General features: G+C 41.7%; 1 protein-coding gene across 1 annotated transcript in view; it reads left to right on the top strand.

Annotated features, from left to right (window-relative positions):
* Positions 1–20,174, top strand: part of LOC123767096 (kinesin-like protein KIF14) — a 474,367-nt gene that overhangs the window by 221,853 nt on the left and 232,340 nt on the right. Inside the window, 1 exon segment of the mRNA XM_045756600.2 lies at positions 17,697–17,845. Coding sequence (XP_045612556.2) covers positions 17,697–17,845 — 149 coding nt within the window.

The raw sequence follows: 20,174 nt of genomic DNA, 5'->3' as shown, positions 1-20,174 counted from the left end.
ACTGGTGCAAGAACTGAACCTTGTGGATACTCCACTTGTGACATTTCTCCAGTCCGATACATTGCCTCTGATCACTGCCCTCATCCTTCTATTAGTCAGAAAATTTTTCATCCATGTTAGCTTACATGTCACCCCTCCAATATTTTCCAGTTTCCAGAACAACCTCTTATGATGAACTCTGTCGAAAGCCTTTTTTAGGTCCAGATAGATGCAGTCAACCCAACCATCTCTTTCCTGTAATATCTCTGTGGCTCGATCATAGAAACTGAGTAAATTCGATACACAGGATCTTCCAGATCGAAAAACCATACTGTCTGTCTGATATTATATCATTTCTCTCCAGGTGTTCTTCCCATTTAATTTTAATTATTTTTTCCAATATTTTGACTATTACACTTGTCAATGATACCGGTCCATAATTAAGGGGGTCTTCCCTGCTTCCACTTTTGTAGATTGGAACTATGTTAGCCTTTTTCCACACATCAGCTACAACTCCTGTAAACATGGATGCCTGAAAAATCAGTTGAAGTGGAATGCTGAGCTCAGGTGCACATTCTCTCAGAACCCATGGTGAAACTCCATCTGGACCAACTGCTTTATTCTTATTTAGCTCCTTGAGCATTTTTTCCACTTCGTCTCTAGACACCTCTATATGCTCTATGTTGTTCTCTGGAATTCTTATTGTGTCTGGTTCCCTGAAGATTTCATTTTGTACAAAAACACTTCGGAACTTTTCGTTCCAAAGGGAACAGTTTCACACATTTCCTTTTCAGTTTTCTGTGAATCTATTTCCCATTTTCAACTTCTGAATATTATCCTTTACTTGCAATTTGTTGTTTATGAATTTATAGAATAGACCTGGTTCTGTTTTACGTTTGTCTTCAATCTCTTTTTCAAAATTTCTTTCTGCCTCTCTCCTCACTGCCGTGTAGCTGTTTTTCGCATCTTTGTATCGCTGGTATGTTTGGGGATTTGGCCTCTTCCTGTATTGATTCCATTTTTGTGTCTTTTGGTCTCTGGCCCTCTCGCAATTTCTATTGAACCAATCCTGTTTCTTAGTTCTGCATCTCTGTTTTGGTATAAATTTTTTTGTGCCTTTATCATATATTTCACAAAACTTGACATACATATCATTCACTTCCTTGTCTAGCATCAAGTCTGTCCAAATTGTACTCACTAAAAAAATTTCTAAGGTGGCAATAATGTCCTCTCCTGAAGTCAGGTTTTTCAACTGCTTCAACCTCCATATTTTCTTCCAGATTATAATGCATTGCATACTTTATTCCCAAAAAGACATGGTCACTTTTACCCAAGGGAGGAAGGTACTGAATGTCAATTATCTCTTCGTCCTTCCTGGTAAATATCAAATCTAGCATGGAGGGAACGTCCCCTTCCCTCATCCTCGTAGCTTGTTTAACATATTGATACAAGAATGTTTTCAGGATGAGATCTACAAATCTACAGGTCCAAAAATCTTCTGTTTTAGCTTCATATGCTTCCCAGTCTATGGATTTCAAGTTGAAGTCACCGATTATCGACAGTCGTGATCTATCGTTATCCGCTCTCGCTATAATCTTTCTCATTATTGTTATAAGACCTTCGTGTTTTCTATCTAGTTCCTCCTTTGACCATGTGCATCTTTGCGGTGGACTATATGCATTTATGATCATTAGGTTATCTTCCTCATGGCAGATCTCTAGTGCTATTATGTCAACTTCTTGTGGATTGGCAGTCATTATTTCTTTCACCTTTAGGTGTGCTTTCACCAGCACAGCAACGCCACCTGCCTTAACTAATTTTTCTGTCCCATTCTTCAAATTGAGTAGCCCCTTGGGAATATGACCTCATTTAAAATAACATCTTCAAGTTTTGTCTCCTGTGAGTGCAACAATGTCTGGTGTCTGCAGCTGTATTACATCACTTAACTCCAGTATCTTCGATCTCACTCCATCAATGTTGGTGTATGCAATCTTCAGGAACTTGTTCCCCCTCTCCTTATTCTTCACTCCCCCTCTCTCTATTGATTTTGTTGGTTTGCCTTTATGTACCACTTTACTGGTCTGCCTACCCCTATCATTTTGTAGAAAAAAGAATTGATTTCTTCTTCTTTCCTGCTCTCATTTAAACTTTTTACCTCGGCGAGGTTCAGTTTCAGCTTTACTCTGTCTTCTTTTGAAAGATCTCGTCTTAACGACCACACTTTCGAATCATCATTACTTTGTAATTTTCTGGCATTCTTGAGTACTTCTTCCATCTGTTTGGCACCATTTAGGGTGATCCTCAAAGGTTGATCTTTCCCTTCTACGTTTTTGCCTATTCTCCTGTAGTCACACATATTCTCTATGGTAGTAAGACCTTCTACTAGGCCAACAATTTTATCTACTACTTTCGCTTTTTCTACAGCTCTTTCTGACCTAGATGTTATCTCCTTTTCTTTGCAACCAAAAATTATCAGGGATTTGCTCCGATCAACTGTGTTTTGCACCAACTTCGGGTTAGATGCCAATTCCTTTCTCACTTCCAGCCTAATGTTTGTTTTATCTTAGTTGCTGCAGTGTTTGGCTTCCTTTACGGCTTCTTCAATTTTTTCCTACTCATTGGCCACTTGTGCATAGGTGAGTTGCATATCTGTCTTGCACTGTTATATTCCCTGTGTAACTTCCTCCATCTGTGCTGACAAAAGCTGTTTCTCCTGTTGAATTTCCTTACCTAACCTATTGTAGTCATTTATGTTTAAATTTACTTTAACTTCTTCCAAAGCTATTTTTAAGAGTTTATTTTCTTCTTCCATGGCTTTGCAATTTGTTTCGAATTGATTTTTATCCTTGCACAAGTCTTTCACTATATCCTGAAGACATAAAACTTTGCTATTCAAATGGTCATTACTTTCTTTCAATTTACTAATTATTTCTACATGGGAGTTCACTATAGTATCTAATTTTACCAACTTGTTATGTAGACTACTAATATCAATGCTTTCTTCATTGAATCCCGCAAAATTAAGCTCTGTTTTGTTTTTCCTCTTGCCGGCAGCAATCTTGAATGTTCTTCTCTGCACTGGAAACACTAGGGCAACTTTTTCTCATTTGATTTTTCACTTCCCTTAGCACATTCCTGTTATCTCACCTATTTTTCAAAAGCACTATACCCTTATGTTCTCTGGAACACCACTCACTATCATCAACCTGTACTACAATACTTAGGATTGTTGAAATATGCTGGAGCTCCTCTGATGCAAGTGTTGACCCCTGGGGGTATCACCTTTTGAATCCTTTTGAATTGAATGTGTGTGTAATTACCTAAGTGTAGTTTACAGGATGAGAGCTACGCTCGTGGTGTCCCGTCTACCCAGCACTCTGTCATATAACGCTTTGAAACTACTGACGGTCTTGGCCTCCACCACCTTCTCCCCTAACTTGTTCCAACTGTCTACCACTCTGTTTGTGAAGGTGAATTTTCTTATATTTCTTCGGCATCTGTGTTTAGCTAGTTTATATCTATGACCTCTTGTTCTTAAAGTTCCAGGTCTCAGGAAATCTTCCCTATCGATTTTATCAATTCCTGTTACTATTTTGTATGTAGTGATCATATCACCCCTTTTTCTTCTGTCTTCTAGTTTTGGCATATTTAATGCCTCTAACCTCTCCTTGTAGCTCTTGCCCTTCAGTTCTGGGAGCCACTTAGTAGCATGTCTTTGCACCTTTTCCAGTTCGTTGATGTGCTTCTTAAGATATGGGCACCACACAACTGCTGCGTATTCTAGCTTTGGCCTAACAAAAGTCGTGAACAATTTCTTTAGTATATCGCCATCCATGTATTTAAAAGCAATTCTGAAGTTAGAAAGCGTGGCATAGGCTCCTCGCACAATATTCTTTATGTGGTCCTCAGGTGATAGTTTTCTATCTAGAACCACCCCTAGATCTCTTTCTTTATCAGAATTCTTTAAAGATTTCTCACATAATATATAGGTTGTGTGGGGTCTATGTTCTCCTATTCCACATTCCATAACATGGCATTTATTAACATTAAATTCCATTTGCCAAGTGGCGCGCCATATACTTATTTTGTCCAGGTCTTCTTGAAGGGCATGACAGTCGTCTAAGATTCTTATCCTTCCTATTATCTTAGCATCATCAGCAAACATGTTCATATTATTCTGTATACCAACTGGTAGATCATTTATGTAGACAATAAACATCACTGGTGCAAGAACTGAGCCCTGTGGTACTCCACTTGTGACATTTCTCCAGTCCGATACATTGCCTCTGATCACAGCCCTCATTTTTCTATCAGTCAGAATATTTTTCAGCCATGTTAGACGCGTACCTGTCACTCCTCCAATATTTTCCAGTTTCCAGAACAACCTCTTATCTGGAACTCTGTCGAAAGCCTTTTTTAGGTCCAGATAGATGCAGTCAATCCAACCATCTCTTTCCTGTAATATCTCTGTTGCTGTGAGTGTGTGTAATTATCTAAGTGTAGTTACATGATGAGAGCTACGCTCGTGGTGTCCTGTCTCCCAGCACTCTGTCATATAATGCTTTGAAATTACTGACGGTTTTGGCCTCCACCACCTTCTCACTTAACTTGTTCCAACCGTCTACCACTCTTGTTTACAAAAGTGAATTTTCGTATATTTCTCTGGCAGCTTTGTTTCGTTAGTTTAAATCTATGACCTCCTGTTCTTGAAGTTCTAGGTCTCAGAAATTCTTCCCCTATCAATTTTATCGATTCCTCTTACTATTTTGAACGTAGTGATCATATCGCCTCTTTTTCTTCTATCTTCTAGTTTTTGCATATTTAACCCTTTAACTGCACAACGCGCCTGCAGGCTCAGGCCTAGGGTGTGGAACGCGCCTCCTGGTGTTTGTATTTTTCATTAACAATTTAAAAGTGGCGCGCGGTGATGTGGGTATGGAATGGGTAGCTGGGGGCCCCAGTGATTGTCCTGCCATCTTGAAAAAAAATCCCAGCATGCCCCGCGGCCGTAGGGAGCCCCAGATTCCCAAGCAGTAACCATGTCTGACGCATCGTCAACGAGCTTCCATTCCACGGCGACCCGCAGGTCATGGAAAACGACTCTCTGAGGAGGATATTCGCGATATATTGTACAACGATGGTGCTATGGATGATGACCTGGACTATGATCCTGAGAAAGATCTGACACAGAGGTCCGATACGAGTGAGGGGGAAACAGAAGTGGATGATGTGGCAAGCGTGTACGGTACACGCTCCCCGCCCGGCCTGTCTCGCCGCCCTGGGTCAACACCGTTATTATCACCACCATCATGTATGTCCCCAGGTGCTAGTTCATTATTCAGTGATAGTACATGTGACGAATCGTTCTCGGGGTTCAACGACATTGGCTCTGATACGAGTAGTGTGGACGACCCCAGTACTAGCAGTGGGGGTGGTACCAGGTGGGGTTTTGCTGCCTCAGCAACACGTGCAGGCAGGCGGCGGCGTGTCTCCCAGCATGACGACAGTGGGCCCTCGACATCGGGTGTTCGTGGTAGGCCTACGGTTTGGAAATCTGCCTCAGCGTCAAGCATACTCTCACGCAGCTCCAGAGCAGCAGCAGACGACGTAGCCGTGGTTTTGGTGGCCGTGGTGGTGTTGGCCGTGGTGTTGGCGCCTACACCAAACCCCCTGGTGTACTTGTGTGGGAGGATTGCGCCACATTTGTGCCCCAAATACCAACGTTTGTAGATACCGACGTTGGTGTTACAGCTTTATTCCCGTATACCGGTGATGATATGGCGGACATGGAATATTTCCAGGCATATTTCGACAATGTGTTCATGGACCATCTTGTGACCGAGACAAACACATACGCCCACGCCCTCATAGACGGCGGCATATTACCTGCCTCGCGCCTCACGTGATGGAAAGATACGACAATGGACGAGACGTACGTGTTTCTCGCTATATGTATGATGATGAAACACTCTGAGGAAGCTGTCATCCAGGACTATTGGAACAAAGACAGCCTTGTTCCATCGCCCATCTTCAACCGTTATGACGCGGGATAGGTTTCTGTTGATTCTGAGGTGCCTGCATTTCGAAAATAATGCAAACGAGGACAGGGAAGGCAGACTTTGGAAGGTACGCAAGGTATTCAGCGACCTGAGAGAGAAGTTCAGGGATTATTTTGTACCTGGACAGAATGTCGTTATCGACGAGTCGCTTGTATTGTTCAAGGGCAGACTGGCATTCAAACAGTACATCCCTTCCAAGCGGCACCGTTTTGGCGTCAAGTTATTTGTGCTGTGCGATTGTGAGACTGGTATCGTCCTGGACATGATCTTGTATTCCGGTACAGATGTCGACATACCAGCTCAAGATGAACACGGGTTCTCCAGCAGTCTCGTAAAAACCCTAATGAAGCCGTTGCTGAACAAGGGCCATATACTGTTCACGGACAACTATTACACCAGCCCCCTGTTGACCAGATACCTCGTCGCCCACAACACCGGCATATGTGGCGCTGTGAAGCTCATCAGGAAGGAAATGCCTGTGTTCGGTATAGGTATAGGTGTGGGTGAGTGCCAGTTGCGCAAGTGTGACAAGATGCTGTCAGTGCGGTGGAAGGACAGACGCGAAGTGAATATGCTGATAACAATTCACACGGGTGCTATGTTGGACACTGGCAAGGTCCATTATCAGACACACAACCGCATGTACAAGCCGGACTGTGTCATAGACTATAACGTGAACATGCGCCTCGTCGATAAGTGTGACATGATGCTTGGTGGTGTGGAGTGCGTACTCAGGTCAGTGAAGTGGACGAAAAAGTTCTTCTTCCACCTCATGGATGTTGCAGTGCTCAACTGCTACAATACGTACCTTGTGAAGTCCAGCAGGAAACCGTCTATACGTACCTTCAGTGCCAGCGTGGTGTCACAGCTGCTGGTAAAGTATGGCAAAGAGGGCTCCGTAGTACCCCGCGGGATGCAAGCAACGATGCCACACGCAGCCCCAGACAGACTGCGGGGTAATGAGAACTTCGGGGTACACAGGCTGGAGTATGGGAGAAGGGTAAACGTGCATGCATAGTCTGCAGGAACACCACACGCCGACCCCAAAAGCGTAGATGCATCAGCACCTGGTGCGTGGAGTGCAAGGTGCCACTCTGCCCCGTTGACTGTTTCGCAGCATATCACACACTCGCGGAGTACTGAATGTGTGTATAGTGTGTATATATAGTGTGTGATACTGTACAGTGTGTATATATAATGTACATATCAATATATTTGCGTGATATATTAGAAATAAGTGCAGGATAAGTGAACCATTTTGTGATGCATGTAACACAGCGTCTACGAACAGTACGGATGTTCTACTGCCATAATATGGTGTACGTGATCACCATACATCGGTTCAGCACGTGAAATGTAATAAAATCTATTTAGAACTGTGCGCAAAAAATGTGCAAAAATATATTCGCGGCAACTCGCGTGCCCCGCCCCGGCCGCCCCACCGGCCCCGGGAGCATACTGGTCTGGAGCACGGGGAATTATGACGTCACGGCCCATCTTTCAGACCCCATAGCAGCCAAAGTAAGTACAATTTCGAACTTGCGTTGCTATACCCATATACAGGGAGGGGTTTTTGACACTTTCCGAAGAAAAAAGAATTTTTTCCCAAGGTTTCATTTCCTCCGCACTGGGGGATCTCATATATATAGGCCGCGCAGTTAAAGGGTTAATGCCTCTAACCTCTCCTCGTAGCTCTTGGCCTTCAGTTCTGGGAGCCACTTAGTGGCATGTCGTTGCACCTTCTCCAGTTTGTTGATGTGCTTCTTACGATATGGGCAACATACAACCACTGCATATTCCAGCTTTGGTCTAATAAAAGTCGTGAACAATTTCTTTAGTGTTTCTCCATCCATGTATTTAAAAGCAATTCTGAGGTTAGAAAGTGTAGCATAGGCTCCTCGCACAATGTTCTTAATGTGGTCCTCAGGTGCCAGTTTTCTATCTAGAACCACCCCTAGATCACTTTCTCTGTCAGAATTCTTTAAAGATTTCTCACATAATTTATAGGTTGTGTGGGGTCTATGTTCTCCAATACCACATTCCATAACATGGCATTTATTAACATTAAATTCCATTTGCCAAGTGTTGCTCCATATACTTAATTTGTTCAGGTCTTCTTGAAGGGCAGACAATCGTCTAGGTTTCTTATCTTCCCTATTATTTTAGCATCATCAGCAAACATGTTGATGTAATTCTGTATTCCCACTGGTAGATCGTTTATGTAGACAATGAACGTTACCGGTGCAAGAACTGAACCCTGTGGTACTCCACTCGTAACATTCCTCCAATCCCGATACCTTGCCTCTGATTATGGCCCTCATTTTTCTGTCAGTTAGGAAATTTTTCATCCATGTTAGTAGCTTACCTGTTGCTCCTCCTGTCCTTACACTCCTTACCTGTCTCTGTGTATATGTATGTATCTGTGTACTCGCCTATTTGTACTCATCTATTTGTGCTTGCGGGGGTTGAGCTTTGGCTCTTTGGTCCCGCCTCTCAACTGTCAATCAACTGGTGTACAGATTCCTGAGCCTACTAGGCTCTATCATATCTACATTTGAAACTGTGTGTGGAGTCAGCCTCCACCACATCACTGCCTAATGCATTCCATCCGTTAACTACTCTGACACTGAAAAAGTTCCTTCTAACGTCTCTATGGCTCATGTGGGTACTCAGTTTCCACCTGTGTCCCCTTGTTCGCGTCCCACCAGTGTTGAATAGTTTATCTTTGTTTACCCGGTCGATTCCTCTGAGGATTTTGTAGGTTGTGATGATGTCTCCCCTTACTCTTCTGTCTTCCAGTGTCGTAAGGTGCATTTCCCGCAGCCTTTCCTCGTAACTCATGCCTCTTTGTTCTGGGACTAGTCTAGTGGCATACCTTTGGACTTTTTCCAGCTTCGTCTTGTGCTTGGCAAGATACGGGCTGCATGCTGAGGCCGCATACTCAAGGATTGGTCTTACATATGTGGTGTACAAGATTCTGAATGATTCCTTACACAGGCTCCTGAACGCTGTTCTGATGTTAGCCAGCCTCGCATATGCCGCAGACGTTATTCTTTTTATGTGGGCTTCAGGAGACAGGTTTGGTGTGATATCAACTCCTAGATCTTTCTCTCTGTCCGTTTCATTAAGTACTTCATCTCCTATTCTGTATCCTGTGTCTGGCCTCCTGTTTCCACTTCCTAGTTTCATTACTTTGCATTTACTCGGGCTGAACTTCAACAGCCATTTGTTGGACCATTCACTCAGTCTGTCTAGGTCATCTTGTAGCCTCCTACTATTGTCCTCAGTTTCAATCCTCCTCATAATTTTTGTATCATCGGCAAACATTGAGAGAAACGATTCTATACCCTCTGGGAGATCATTTACATTAATCAGAAACAGTATAGGTCCAAGGACTGACCCCTGCGGGACTCCACTCGTAACGTCTCGCCAGTCTGAGACCTCACTCCTCACACTGACTCGTTGTCTCCTGTTGCTTAGGTACTCCTGTATCCAACGGAGTACCTTCCCTTTCACTCCAGGCTGCATCTTTCACTAGCCTTTTGTGTGGCACTGTATCAAAGGCTTTCTGACAATCCAAAAATATGCAGTCTGCCCACCCTTCTCTTTCTTGCCTTATTTTTGTTGCCTGGTCGTAGAATTCAAGTAACCCTGTGAGGCAGGACCTGCCATCCCTGTATCCATGTTGGTGCTGTGTTACAAAGTTCTTTCGCTCCCGGTCTTCCACTAGCTTTCTTCGCACAATCTTCTCCATCAGCTTGCATTGTATGCAGGTTAGGGACACTGGCCTGTAATTCAGTGCCTCCTGTCTATCCCCTTTCTTGTATATCGGGACTACGTTAGCTGCTTTCCAAATTTCTGGCAGTTTCCCTGTTGCCAGAGATTTGTTATACACTATGGAGAGTGGCAGGCACAGTTCTTCTGCTCCTTCCTTTAGTATCCAAGGGAAGATTCCATCTGGGCCTATACCCTTTGTCACATCCAACTCTAGTAAACACTTCCTTACTTCCCCGCTGGTAATCTCAAACTCTCCCAGTGGTTCCTGGTTAGCTATTCCCTCTCTTATCTCTGGGATTTCTCTTTGCTCTAAGGTGAAGACCTCTTGGAATTTCTTATTCAGTTCCTCACACACTTCCTTGTTGTTTGTAGTGAATCCTTCTGCCCCTATCCTTAATTTCATAACCTGTTCCTTTACTGTTGTTTTTCTCCTGATGTGGCTATGCAGCAATTTAGGCTGAGTCTTTGCCTTGCTTGCGATGTTGTTTTCGTATTGTCTTTCTGCCTCTCTTTTCATCCTGACATATTCATTCCTGGCATTTTGGTATCTTTCTCTGCTCTCCAGTGTCCTGTTATTCCTATAGTTTCTCCATGCCCTTTTACTTTGCTGCTTAGCTAGCCTACATCTCTGATTAAACCATGGGTTTCTCATCTTCATTTCACTGTTTTCCTTTTGGGCTGGGACAAACTTGTTTGCTGCGTCCGTGCACTTTTGCGTGATGTAGTCCATCATATCTTGGGCCGTCTTTTCCCTGAGCTCATTTTCCCTGTCTTGTGTTGAAAGTTTGTTTTCACCTCATCCAAAACTGTTGTAACATATCACTTCACCCAAATGCAGGTATAAAATCGAAGCTGTTTAAACTCTGTTCAGTTATAGCTGTGTGTGTGTGTAAACTAAAGTCTTTGAAAATGTAATAAGTTTTACGAAACACGTTCAAGTGTCGAGTCATACTAGAAATAAAAATGAATTTTGGAGAATTTATTTTTCAGTTACCATCAACAGTGAAAAAAAATAAAAGAAACATTGAGAAAATTCGTGTTAGAATTATTAATCTTACTTTTTCGGTCATATTTAATAATATATGTATATGTATGCAAACAAGCCTGAATGGTCCCCAGGACTATATACAACTGAAAACTCACACCCCAGAAGTGCCTCGAACCCATACTGCCAGGAGCAACGCAACTGGTATGTACAGGGACGCCTTAATCCGCTTGACCATCACGACCGGACATAAGGAGTCACTTCTGGGGTGTGAGTTTTCAGTTGTATATAGTCCTGGGGACCATTCAGGCTTGTTTGCATTTGTGTTCCTCACGTGTGCCCCAAAGAATGAGGTGATTTGATAAAATGCTATGCCCAAGATTACCATCCGAGTGCCGGCGGGGAAGTGGTTCAAATAGCTTCGGCTATCACTTCCTTATGTCCGGTCGTGATGGTCAAGCGGATTAAGGCGTCCCTGTACATACCAGTTGCGTTGCTCCTGGCAGTATGGGTTCGAGTCACTTCTGGGGTGTGAGTTTTCAGTTGTATATAGTCCTGGGGACCATTCAGGCTTGTTTGCATTTGTGTTCCTCACGTGTGCCCCAAAGAATGAGGTGATTTGATAAAATGCTATGCCCAAGATTACCATCCGAGTGCCGGCGGGGAAGTGGTTCAAATAGCTTCGGCTATCGCTTCCTTATGTCCGGTCGTGATGGTCAAGCGGATTAAGGCGTCCCTGTACATACCAGTTGCGTTGCTCCTGGCAGTATGGGTTCGAGTCACTTCTGGGGTGTGAGTTTTCAGTTGTATATAGTCCTGGGGACCATTCAGGCTTGTTTGCATTTGTGTTCCTCACGTGTGCCCCAAAGAATGAGGTGATTTGATAAAATGCTATGCCCAAGATTACCATCCGAGTGCCGGTGGGGAAGTGGTTCAAATAGCTTCGGCTATCACTTCCTTATGTCCGGTCGTGATGGTCAAGCGGATTAAGGCGTCCCTGTACATACCAGTTGCGTTGCTCCTGGCAGTATGGGTTCGAGTCACTTCTGGGGTGTGAGTTTTCAGTTATGTATATGTATGTATATATGTGTGTATATATTTGTCTCTATTGACGAGCTTCACCTCTATTAACGAGCAAAACCACATGGTGCTTCCTAGCATCTCGCGGGTTCTCGCAAATTCTCGGACGCCTCTGACGCCAGTGTTGTTGTTGTATCGTGCACGACAAGCATCCCTCTGCATTTATTTGTTCTTTTTTGTGTGTGTCGTTTTGCGACTACAATTTGTAACACACGATGTTGCGAAAGAAGCTGCTTGCTAAAGATAGTGTCGTCAAGATGAAGAAAGACACAATTACTGTTTTACAATTACACACAATTACAATTTTTGGAACCAGTGGTTAGAGGCGTTTGTTTGGGTTTAAACTGTTAGTAGATAGTGGTATGGGAATTGATTTGGAGGAAGGAGGTAATAAAAGTATGTGTTTGTGGGAGAAAAGAATTGGCAAAATGATCAGGAAAAGAGAAGAGCCTTAAAATAACAATTCACTTTAGGTATATTACACTAACACTAGAAGTCTAAGAAATAAAATAAATGATTTAAATGCTCTTGTCTGCACAGAAAAAATAGATACTATTGCACTTACCGAAACGTGGATGAATGTAGAAAATAGAGCTCTATTAGCTGAATATCAAATAAATGGATTTAAACTATTTCACACAGATATATTAGACGAGGAGGGAGAGTAGCCATATATGTTTTGCCATATGCATATGCCATATGCCATATATGAGACAATTTGAAATGTAGTCTCAAAGAGGGAATCAAAACTGAGCCACATACAGAAACTATTTGGATAGAATTAAACGAAAAAGCAAATAACATTATAATAGGAGTTATATATAGGCCACCAAATTTAGACAGAATGGAAGCAAAGCATCTATGGGATGAAATATCTAGAGCATCTAGATCTAACAGTATTTATGTCATGGGTGACTTTAATTTTAGTGGAATAAACTGGTTAAACAAAACAGGGAATAATGAAGCAGAAGATTTTCTAGAATTAATTGACGATTGCTTTCTTACGCAACACATTCAGGAACCAACGCGGGGAAATAATATTTTAGATTTAGTGTTAACTAACAGGGAAACACAAATTAAGGACATTCGAAATAGGGAGTGAGCTAGGGAACAGTGATCATAAAGAAATCAGATTTAGCATTCAGGGAATAGATCTGTAGGAGAAAATTCTGTTAAAGTGCCTTATTTTCGAAAAGCTGATTTCAGTAGCCTAAGAAATTTTTTGGGTCAAATAGATTGGAAAGTCTTGGGTATGGGTTGTGGGCCGGTATTGGAGCTAGACGTGAACCCAGCGATAGGTGACGTAAAAGGGGTTTTCGATGTGGATTCAAAATATAACCTATTTAAAAATATTCTAACCAAAGCCCAGGAATGTAGTATACCATATAAATTGAATAGATCGAATACTAATGATCCGAAGTGGATAACAAAGGATCTGAAGAACCTTATAGGTAAAAAAAGAGAGTGTGGTACAAAGAGAATTAAGAATGGGGAAGTCTGTTTAGAACAGGAATTTGTACAACTGGTTAGAAATACTAAAAAAGAGATAAGGAAAGCAAAAAGAAACTATGAAGTTTGCATTAGTAGAGCAAGCAAAAACTAATCCTAAAGGGTTTTTCCAAATATACCGGACAAAGATTAGGGAAAGGATAGGTCCATTAAAAACTGACAGGTCAAATAACAGATAGTGATGAAGAGATGAGTAGTATTTTTAATAAATATTTTATATCTGTATTTACTAAAGAGGAACTTAACAATATGCCTTCAGCCGAACAAGTCTATGTGGGTGGAGATGAGGACAGGTTGAATAGTTTAGCAGTTACCAGGGAGGATGTTCTTAAACAAATAGTAAAACTCAAACCAAACAAATCCCCAGGGCCGGATAAAGTGTTTGCCAGGGTGCTTAAAGAATGCAAAGTGGAGCTTTGCGACCCACTGTCTACTATATTTAATAAATCAATAGAGTCAGGCAGAGTGCCTAGAGTTATGGAAAGTTGCCAATGTGATACCAGTTTTTAAGAAAGGAGATAGATCACTTGCGTCAAACTATCGACCAATTAGCCTAACGTCTATTGTGGGAAAGTTACTCGAATCTATAATTGCAAATAAAATTTGTCTTCATCTTGAAAAACATAAATTAATAATCGAGTCACAACATGGTTTTATAAATAGCCGTTCATGTTTAACAAATTTGTTATCTTTTTATTCTAGCATAGTTGAGGCAGTTGATAGTGGTAAGGATTGTGATGTTGTGTACCTTGACTTTAGCAAAGCTTTTGATACAGTGGCACATGAAAGACTGATTAAAAAGGTAGAGGCTCATGGTATTGGGGGTGCTATATTAAGCAGGATTAGGGCATGGCTATACCAAAGGAAACAGAGAGTTAGTATAAATGGAGTCAAGTCAAAGTGGGAAAATGTTGTAAGTGGAGTGCCTCAAGGCTCTGTCCTGGGACCTCTGTTGTTTATAATTTATATAAATGATTTAGATTCAGGTTTGATTAGCAACATTTGCAAATTTGCCGATGATACAAAAATCGGTATGGAAATTAAATCAGAAGAAGACTCACTATCACTTCAAGTTGATCTAAATAGGGTTTTGAAATGGTCAAAGGATTGGCAGATGCAGTTTAATGCTGATAAATGTAAAGTTCTGAGGCTAGGTAATGATGATAGAGTTACAAGATACGAGCTAGATGGTGTTGAGATTGCGAAGTCGGATTGCGAAAGGGATCTGGGAGTTATGATTAGTAAGAATTTAAAACAAAAGGATCAATGCATGAATGGTCGTAATAAGGCAAATAGGACACTCGGATTTATTAATCGAAGCGTTAGTAACAAGACACCTGGTGTGGTTCTTAAGCTATATCTTGCTCTGGTTAGGCCCCATTTAGATTATGCAGTTCAGTTTTGGTCGCCATATTATAGAATGGATATAAATTCATTTGAACGAGTCCAGCGTAGGATGACTAAATTAATTCCCCAAATTAGAAATTTTTCATATGAAGAAAGATTAACAAAGCTTAAGTTGCATTCACTGGAAAGGCGAAGAGTTAGGGGTGACATGATAGAGGTTTACAAGTGAATGAATGGACATAACGAAGGGGGATATTAATAGGATATTAAAAGTATCAACACAAGACAGAACATGAAACAATGGGTATAAATTGGAATGAGTTTAGATTTAGGAAAGACTTGGGTAAATACTGGTTCAGTAACACGGTTGTTGATTTGTGTAACTAATTGCCGCATAACGTGGTGGAGGTGGGGTCCCTTGATTGTTTCAAGCATGATGACATCACACGCCACCTAATGGACCCCATAGCAGCCAAAGTAAGTACAATTTCAAAATTCTATTGCTATACCCATATACAGGGAAGGGTTTTTGACATTTTCAGAACTAAAAAAAATTTTTTCCCGAGAATTTTTTTCTTGCACACTGGTGGGGGAGGGGGTGTCATATTTATAGGCCGCGCAGTTAAATGGGGAAATTTGTTTAAGACGAGTTTTGCACATAACGAGCTCGGTGCCAGAATGGATTAAACTCGTTAATAGAGGTGCCACTGTATAAACACTAATAATAATAATAATATAATGTGTGTATTGACCTAGTTGTTCTTGCAGGGGATGAGCTTTGCTCTTTCGCTCGCCTCTCAACTTTCCTAACTACTGTTCTAACTAATTTTCTTCCCTTTCCCGGCTCCACCCACACACAGCCTCTAGGAAGCAGACCATAGCAACTGTATAACTCCTAGGTACCTATTTACTGCTAAGTAACGGGGGCTTCAGGGTGAAAGAAACTCGGCCCAATTTTGTTTCTCACAGGCGCCGGGAATCGAACCCTGGGCCACAGGATTACGTGTCCAGCGTGCTATCCACACAGACACCGGCCCTCCTAGTTGTGTGCGTGTGTGTGTAATTACCTAAGTGTAGTTACAAGACGAGAGCTATGCTTGTGGTGTCCCGTCTACCCAGCACTCTTTGTCATATAACGCTTTCACGGTTTTGGCCTCCATTACCTTCTCACTTAAATTGTTCCAACCGTCTACCACTTTGTTTGCGAAAGTGAATTTTTTTTATATTTCTTCGGCATCTTTGTTTAGTTAGTTTAAATTTATGACCTCTTGTTCTTGAAGTTCCAGGTCTCAGGAAATCTTCCCTATCAATTTTATCAATTCCTGTTACTATTTTGTACATAGTAATCATATCACCTCTTTTTCTTCTGTCTTCTAGTTTTGGCATATTTAATGCCTCTAACCTCTCCTCGTAGCTCTTGCCCTTCAGTTTTGGGAGCAACTTAGTAGCATGTCTTTGCACCTTTTCCAGTTTGTTGTATACAGTCACACGCGGGTGCTGGTTTTCAACTTTTGGTGGGGTACTTGCCTAGTTGTGCTTGCTCTGATGCTATGCTTGAGCTCTAGCTCTTTGGTCCCGCCTTTCAACTGTTGGTCGACGGGTGTGCAGTTTCCTAGGCCTACTGGGCTCTATCTTCTCTACAATTGCATCTGTGTGTGGAGTCTGCCTCCACCACATTGCTTCATAGTGCATTTCGTTCCTACCTCCTCTGACATTGATAAGGTTCTTTTTAATGTCTGTGGCTCATTTGGGTACTCGGCTTCCTCCTGTGTACCTTTGTACGTGTACCCCCTTTGTTTACTCTCACTTCCCCGCTTGACAGGGTTGCATCGATGGCTCCTAACAAGGTTGTTGGGTGTTGTGTGGTTTGCCTGGACACCTTGCTTGTGTTTTCTGAGACTTTACTTTGTCAGTGTATCTTGTTCTTCGTTGTACTGTGGGGCACTGCCCAGCATTTCGGTGCTTTTTGTTGGTTTTTGACATCCTGGTCTTTTCCCTTTCTTTGTACACTCCATTGTTCCCCCGGTCCATGCTTTTGTGTCCTCCTTTCTTGCTTGGTCTCTCTTCTCTGGACACTTCTTCCTTGCCTATCTTTGGTGCCTGGCTGCACCCTGATATTCATGGTGTCCCTCTGTGTTTGTGCGACCTCCCACTCCACACTTTGTAGTTGGTCGTGTACATTGCATTCCTGGCTGCTACTTGGTCCGTATTTTGTTTTTTTCTATGCTTATTTCTGTTTTTTCCTCCTGTGCTACACATGGCTGTGTATCTGGGTCGGTACTTATTGGCTATACTGACGTTAGGTGCTGGGGTGGGCCTCTGTCCATGTTTAGTTCCCTGCTTTTGGACTACCCCAATGTTCGGTCTTGGTGCCGAGTTCCTTAATTTTTTCTTTATATTTCGCCTCCGGCCTGCTCTTGCTTTTCCAGTGCCGTCCGGGTCGTTGGCCCGGATGTTCTATTTTCTTTCTTCTCGTTTTGGTCCTTGAGTTGCTGCTTTGATGGTCAGGCCGGGGGACTTCCTTTGTTGTTCAGTTGTGGTTCTTCGCTGTTCCCTGCGAGTCCTCCGGGACGCCTCCGGGACACCTCCGGGACTCGCCCAGAAATTGGCGTTTCATTACATTCAAAGTCCCCCCCCTTCCTCTGTTTAAGACTGAAAATAAAGCTGATAACAAATGTTGTTTATATGTTGCTAACAAATAACAAATGTTACTCTGGTTTTGCTTTATCCAAGTTTTAGAAGATAATTATATGCATGCAAACTGAGGACTGTCTTTATTAACTTTAATATTTTATATTAAAATACAAATATTTGTTATTTATATTAATAATATTTTACCTATGCAATTGTTTTTCAAAGTGACTATTACATATACTGTATTGTGAAACCAACATCAATATTTTAGTCATTCTGCCTAGTTTCTTGTAATTATTTATTTTGCTACATTTTGTTTATAACAGAAGGAGACAGGTCCTATGTTGATCAACTTGAGTGAAGATCCACAACTTTCTGAGACACTTTCATACAGGCTTAAAAACGGTACCACTTCTTTGGGACATTCAAGCTGTGACCTAACCCTCCGTGGACTTCACGCAGACAATATTCATTGGTAAATATTACTATTCTCAGTACTGATAATGAAGCTCAAGATAATTTTTTATAAAAAAGTGTGTATTAACACAACTATAATGACCTAATTATAGCAATATAGAGCTATTCTCATGGCATCCGGTCCTCTTTATAAATTTTTATTGAGTTCAAACAAAACTTGATATTTTTAGCTCACAAAACTTTCTCCTGAAAGTTATTCTATCTCACAACTATGCTAATTACTGGAGAAATATTTACTGATATTATTTCTCCATAGGTGTTTTTGATCATGTACTTATGTCCTCCATTTTGATTTAGACAGGCAATGAGTCTTAACAACTTTCTCAAGCTGTCATTATTTTTGTGGTGGTCATGTTTCCATGGTTTCTTCTCTCTCTCTCACAGTTCAGAAAGATTCAGAAAATCTTACCTTTCTTAACCCTTAACATGCTAGGGGTATAATATCATTTCTTCCCCATAGGCGCATGTAATTTTGAAAAAAAAAAAATTTCTTCCTAACCTGTTAATTTGTGTTCACTGATCACGGGAAAAATAATAAAAAAATCGTAAGTGGCATATATTGCCCGCTATAGGGCGGGGAAGTCTGCCAAAAAATAGGCGCTGACTCAGCGTGCGTCCCAGGCGGTCTGTTGCTCGCCAGCTGTCAGGCCGGAGTTGCCACAAAGAAATAATTACCTAATTATTTCAATGTGTCTGATTGATTTTTCATAGTTTTTTTGCTGTAATATTATTCAATAGTGTGTAGTTTGATATATTTATATAATAAAATGAGTGAATCATTGCTGTACTCAAAAATATGGTGTGCATATTGTCGATTCAATTATGTTCATCAATCAGTGAACAAATACTTTGTCAGTTATTACACTATAAGCACAGATTATATACAAGTATCTGCATGTTTTGTTCACTATAACGAACCACTAAGTAGCTATTATGAGTCAAAAAGTAACGAGGAGTGACTGCCGTGTACCAGCCAGCCACTCCTGCCCTCCCTCAAGTCATCTGACTCACCCACATTCTCCTCCCACAATACTGTTTTTGCTATAATTCACTATATACAGACGTTATATATAAGTATCTACATGTTTTGTTCACCATATCTGTACATCTAAGCTTGTATGGTGAGTAAAGGCACAAAGACGTAGAACCTCACACAATCAGCTGATGGCTACCGCCCTCAAGGTCAGACGCACTAATATTTCTCCTCCAACAATACTGTGTGGTGTTATTACGCTATATACACACATTATATATTAATATCTACCTATTTTATTCACCATACTTGTACAAATAAACTGGTATGGTGCCCAAAGACCATCATGGTAACCAGTAGACAACACCGTCGTCTGCACGGTGGCGTCGTGCAGACGACGCCACTGCCCTCACCAAAATGGCGGCTCCCAACCTTCTCTTGCTGTTTATACCCCTCTATACACACGTTATATATAAGTATCTACATTTGTGTTCACCATAGCGAACCACTAAGCTGGTATGGTGAGTGCAGTCAATAAAAGGTGGCCACACACAGTCAGAAAACATCGCCACCACCCTCCCTCCCACAGCATTACTCCTCCCTCCATGGCGCACAGCACTAAATATCACCACAATCCTGCTATTATCAGAACCCTGGTCAGTTTTATCAGTCAGGGGTCTTCTGTAATATCATCATCGCTACATAATAGCATGAACAAGTATATTTTGGCATTTTTAGGAGATGCTGTGGTCACAAGCTGAACAGCAGTGCTGTTAGCTCATGCTTGCTGCGTCAGGCTTGGTTGTTCACTCAATACTGAGGCCAATAACACCCAGGAGTTTGGTCCACGATTTTTTTTTAAAATGGCGTCTGTTTACAAGAGCCCTGATGAAGGTGTGGTGAACCCCGTGTATCCGCCGGCCGTTTAAATCTTGCGTAGTACTCCAACACGTCATATGACGTGATGCGCAGTTGACTGGAACAACGTCCAACACGTCATATGACGTGATGCGCACTTTAATGGTTAACAAGTCAACTGTGAGTCTTAGAATACATTTTGTTGCATTCCTTTAAAAACACCAATTTAGGTACATTGCTGTATACTGTCTTATAATTTCGGTAGCGCTGTTTTTTATTAATATCTCGCTGTCCATGTACTTATATACTATACGGAGGTTGGCCTGCATTGCATGTTTCCATATATATAGTGGTGACATATGGCTTGTAACAGTCACTTCAGTGTTACTTTACAAATTCATAAGACACTTATTGCAGTGACTCTAGGTAATATGTTCACCCCTTTCATACTCCATTACATAAGATTTCTGGAGGGGCCAAATAGTGGCTCCCTGAA

Source organism: Procambarus clarkii, chromosome 53, assembly GCF_040958095.1.
Source record: "Procambarus clarkii isolate CNS0578487 chromosome 53, FALCON_Pclarkii_2.0, whole genome shotgun sequence".
Taxonomy (NCBI): Eukaryota; Metazoa; Arthropoda; class Malacostraca; order Decapoda; family Cambaridae; genus Procambarus; species Procambarus clarkii.
This window is presented reverse-complemented; position numbering and strand designations above follow the sequence as displayed.